At 40.3% G+C, this 4,655-nt stretch overlaps 1 protein-coding gene across 1 annotated transcript in view; it reads right to left on the bottom strand.

Annotated features, from left to right (window-relative positions):
• Positions 1 to 4,455, bottom strand: part of LOC307238934 (proton-coupled folate transporter) — a gene marked incomplete at both ends in the record, with an annotated part of 82,315 nt that extends 77,860 nt beyond the window's left edge. Inside the window, 5 exons of the mRNA XM_080012088.1 lie at positions 578 to 615; positions 1,260 to 1,375; positions 1,474 to 1,645; positions 2,685 to 2,877; positions 4,339 to 4,455. Coding sequence (XP_079868214.1) covers positions 578 to 615; positions 1,260 to 1,375; positions 1,474 to 1,645; positions 2,685 to 2,877; positions 4,339 to 4,455 — 636 coding nt within the window. The remainder of the gene's footprint in view (positions 1 to 577; positions 616 to 1,259; positions 1,376 to 1,473; positions 1,646 to 2,684; positions 2,878 to 4,338) is intronic.
• Positions 4,456 to 4,655: the final 200 nt, after the last annotated feature.

The raw sequence follows: 4,655 nt of genomic DNA, 5'->3' as shown, positions 1-4,655 counted from the left end.
AACCTGCTCTGGCCCTGGTCTAATTAGTGAACTGTTTTCTGTGATAATGAAATAATTCAGTTGGCACATGACAGTTCAAGTGCTGTCCCGTACAAACAGGTGTCAGCTGATTAACAGCTAATGTGTGGTATATGTGCGCGTGCAGGTTTTATACTTTTATTCAGCCATCCTTTCCAATATTACCACCAGCTGCCACTGGTACAGAAAGGCATGTGGTGTTTGAAACCAGTTGTGGAAAAATACTTTGTGCACCTAGTTATACAATAGAAATGACTGACTCTTGACTTGGAGTCAATGCTTTTATCACTACGCAAGACACAAAAAAAATCAAAGTGCTTTTTAAAATATTCCTGCCACCATAGTGTACATCTTTGTTCACTAGTTCTTACTTTCACTGTCATCGTCCATTATTGACCCTTGCTTGGAGTGTAGACTCATTGTGCACTGTGTGCCATGGCGTTACTAACGTGCAACCTTCGCTTGCACACAACACATTTTGTATTTCCATAAAATTTGAGAGGTGAACAAGTAGGACTTAAATTGCTGGAGATGGTTCTTTTTGCTCTTTTAAACATACCCCGTATGTGGGTGTGGCCAATTGTGGCGTGGCGGGTTCTTGTAACCAGAGAAGGATGTAGAGGATTGACAGGAAGTGGCAGCAACAGTAGGATGCGACAGCTGATATTAATCCATCTTGCTGCTCAAGATAGCCACCTAGAAACCAAACAACAATTCATCTCGAAACCTGATGGAAAATAAGTAAATATTGTAATAGGCACCCTGAAACTATTATTTTTAATCCCAATGAAGTTGAAAAATCGCATGTATCTGCTAAACTCCAGAAACAAGTGGCAAGGAATCCTCTATTACCAAGACCAGGCAAACAGAGTGTCAGAAGTTAAACGGATACTCAAAAGTAGAAAAACGATCTATTTAACATTTATTTACAAACTGAAGTGTTACAAAAGTGTTATTAGTCCTTCTCTTCATGTCATTCATTTTGAATCATTTTGAGATTTTCTACACAGAGGACAGTGTAATTCAACTAAAACTGAGTCGCCTTTTTCTTGTCCACATTGCTTCATACAAGAGATGTATCGTCATGTAAATTATTAATGTATCATGTAAGAGCATCAGGTGTGCCCTTCCCTAATGGTGTAATAGCAAATAGTGATAGAAATGAACTGATGGAAGGTTTTGTCAGTGGTTTGAGTGTTAATGAACCACATATTTTTAACATGCTCCAATAAACTATTTACCAAGCAGGAAGCCGATAGTCCCCCCCACAAATATCATGGCCTCCGCGACAGCCATGCGCAGGGTTCTGTTAGCTCCCTTGCTACTCGCTGTAAGGTCTGCTAGATAACTGAATGAACTGAGTGAGAGACATACAAGAGAGAACAGATGAAATAACGTTGACATTATTCACATATTACAGCAGCTCTAACTGTCCGTCTGTCTGTCCATCTTTACCTTAAACATATTGAACTTGTGCCTCCTGATAGCCCCACCAGTCCGGCTGCTATTAGCACCCACAGCACCCCCATCTGGTCCACCATCACCATGGCAACAAGCAGACCTCCACTGGCCAGGGAGAGGAGACATGGGAGCAGCAGAACCAAGCGACGTCTGCCAGACGTCAAACCTATTACGTGAATAAAACAACATAACTTTACATACAGTATTCCTAATGTCACAGAAAATGTAAGCATGTACATGCATGTTGAAATATTAACTCCTGCTGGCTATTCGTTTTGGAAAAGTGCAAATTAAACTGTTCTTATGGGAGAGTGACATGGATTTACTGATACTGAGCCTGGGTGTATGAAATGAAACAGCTCTACAGGAACTGATATTTGATAGCACATGCTCACTGACCACTTTACTATTGAGAAACTTACCACTCTGCTGCAGCTTCTCACTGAATAAATGTAGTCTGATGAGGCAAACGTTTAAGACTTGGAAAATAACATGTTGAATCTCCTTTCTGAAAAATTGAGAACTCACAATAATGACACTGTTTGGTATTCCAAAATAGATTGTTGCAAACAATGCAATTTATCAGTTTATTGATTCTTTTCACTTCCAAAAATCATCTACATCAGCACCAATGTAGGAGACTAGAAACTGGAAGTTGCGTCTCTTCCTATTGACCATCTGTAGCTAATGTTACACTTTGGATATAGTACCGCAATTGCAAAGAGTCATTTGAGATATCACATTTGAGAATGTGATATCTTTGTTATTCAAAACATGTTTCAAAAATCCCCTAACGCATGTATAAAGCAAGTTTCCTGTTTTTTGTAGCAGAACGGTAAGTTTCTCAATAGTAAAGCTTTCAGTAACTTGGTGCTATGAACAATTGTAAATTACGGGGAATTAACCAACCTATAAGTTTGGGCTAAGCAGTGTCCTCCTTAGTCATAAATGCAAGGGCCTAGAAACAGGCATGCCAACAGCCTATTGTCTCTCTATTGACGACATAAATAAAATAAATATTGAGCACGACGACTCTGCATCGCCCTCGTCCATCCATTAGAATGCTCATTTGCGCCATCATTGAAAGCACTTGCGGTTCAATAGATCACGAATGTTGGCGGAGGACGATTATAGAAGCGCATGCGTCACCCGGCTGATGTACCTGACATTTAGTCTGACATTCATTATGTGCTTCACGGAGTTACCCCCATCGGTGCCACGCGGTCTGTCGGACCAGGATCCAAGCAGCATGGCTGTCGGAATGGACACGAGGGAGAGGACAGAGGTGTAGAGCAGCATCATCACGGAGGAAGAGCGCTGCACTGCCTGCTCCACCCCAGGGTGAGCTGGCAGGTTGCAGCACTCCGGACTGGACCCGCCATACAGGCCACTACAGGACTGAGGACAGGGAGAGACAGACAGGGTTGTCTTACTTAGTGACTGGTAGGACTTTTGTTGTATGTGCTACTAATATGACTAAAAATGCATGAGGAATAACTGATTTCATCACAATTTTGATGGCAATAGCTTAGCTTTCCTTCACACTTGTTTATTTGGATCCCTGAGAGTTATAATTCCTGGGGTACAGTTGGTGAAGCGTGGGTAAACGGCGCAGACATGTGCTGGAGGGTAGGATAATATCTGTGTGGAACCCTGCAGTTAGGTTTGAGGATGGAATGAAGCAAAGCATGGATCATTTCCTTTTTGATAACTCGTAATAAATGGCTGCCATTAACATCCGGAGCCATAAAATAGTTTAGGACTTGACATGTTTGGGAGATAGGCACAGGTAACCCTAAATAACAATAATTTACTTTTTAGGTCAAGTTTCTGTAAGACGAGAGATATTCTGAAATTTGTTCGGAAAAACGCCCAATTCTCAAAATCGTTAGATTAGGGTAAAATAGATTAGTGCAATATACTACTTTTACATCAGACATCAAACTAAGGCCTAATAATCTTGAGTATAAAGTTTGTCATGATTTAAGAAAAGTAGGATGATTAAAAAAAAAAAAAAAAAAAAAGATTTTTCTGCCCCCTGGAATTCCTTCAAGGACCACTAGGGCTTACATCATTCAAAGCGAGATAACTTAGTTCTATCTGCATGCGACAGACATCCCTGTAAAGATACTGTCTTAGTATGCCCTGTTAAGGTCGAAATCTCCCTACAACAACTCGCTCAGGTTCATAATGTCCCTAAGCAAATTACAGTGGGACCATGTGAGTAAATTAATGAATAACCATTAACTTTGTGAAATCAATGTTGCTATAGCAACATAATACTTGCTCACTTTAATATCAAGGCAAAAATTAATAAACCGGTCACAGACTAATGCTGACGGTAGATGTCACTTTGTAATTACATTTATTGCGTTTTAGTGGGGGGAAAAAAAAAACATGACGATTTCTTTTGTTGTTTTATTACTCTGTGCTGGAATAAAATGCCACATGACCCCAAAAAGCTGTCATGAAGCCAGCTGTGTGCGCCAATAGACCATCTCATCAGCACACCAATATAGGACAGATAATTTTGTTGACGTCTTTTTTGTAAAGTTACGAGATGGACCACAGCTTCCCTCCTAGCTTTGATATAATCCATAAATCAATATACAGATGTACACACTGACATATGTGCATATACAGTACATATCTGTAGATACACATGTACATAAACACCTACATGCCCACACTGTATAAACACAGGTAAATATCCAATCCTTACCTATATACAGAACATAATACATACAATCCTACACGCTGGACAAACATGCATCACTTACATACATATGTGTATACTTAAAATACCTACACATGCAAACCCACTCTTCATACATGCAGTACATACAGAGGTCTCTTTACCTTGGTTATTATGAGCTGCTGATAAGCAGGGGTGACCAGGAACATTGCGGTCATGTAGAGCAGAATTACTGGTTCTACTGTCAGAATCGTCCTCAGATTGGCCACGCTGCACACCATGGCAACGGTAGACAGAACCAAAACGATTTAATGTGAAAAAATATATTACACATACAATAATTCCATGGATGCCCAAAATTTATCTGAAATAAATGCTAAAGTTGCACCGTGGATGCCGGCAGGTCGCCAGTGGTGGAAATGGCGTTAAAACTCCTCGCTGGGGATTATATTCATATAACCCCAGTGACTTTCTTGACCAT

The sequence above is a fragment of the Zeus faber genome (genome assembly GCF_960531495.2).
Source record: "Zeus faber genome assembly, chromosome: 13".
Classification (NCBI taxonomy): Eukaryota; Metazoa; Chordata; class Actinopteri; order Zeiformes; family Zeidae; genus Zeus; species Zeus faber.
The sequence above is the reverse complement of the archived record's forward strand: the minus strand, read 5'-3'. Positions and strand labels throughout refer to the sequence as shown.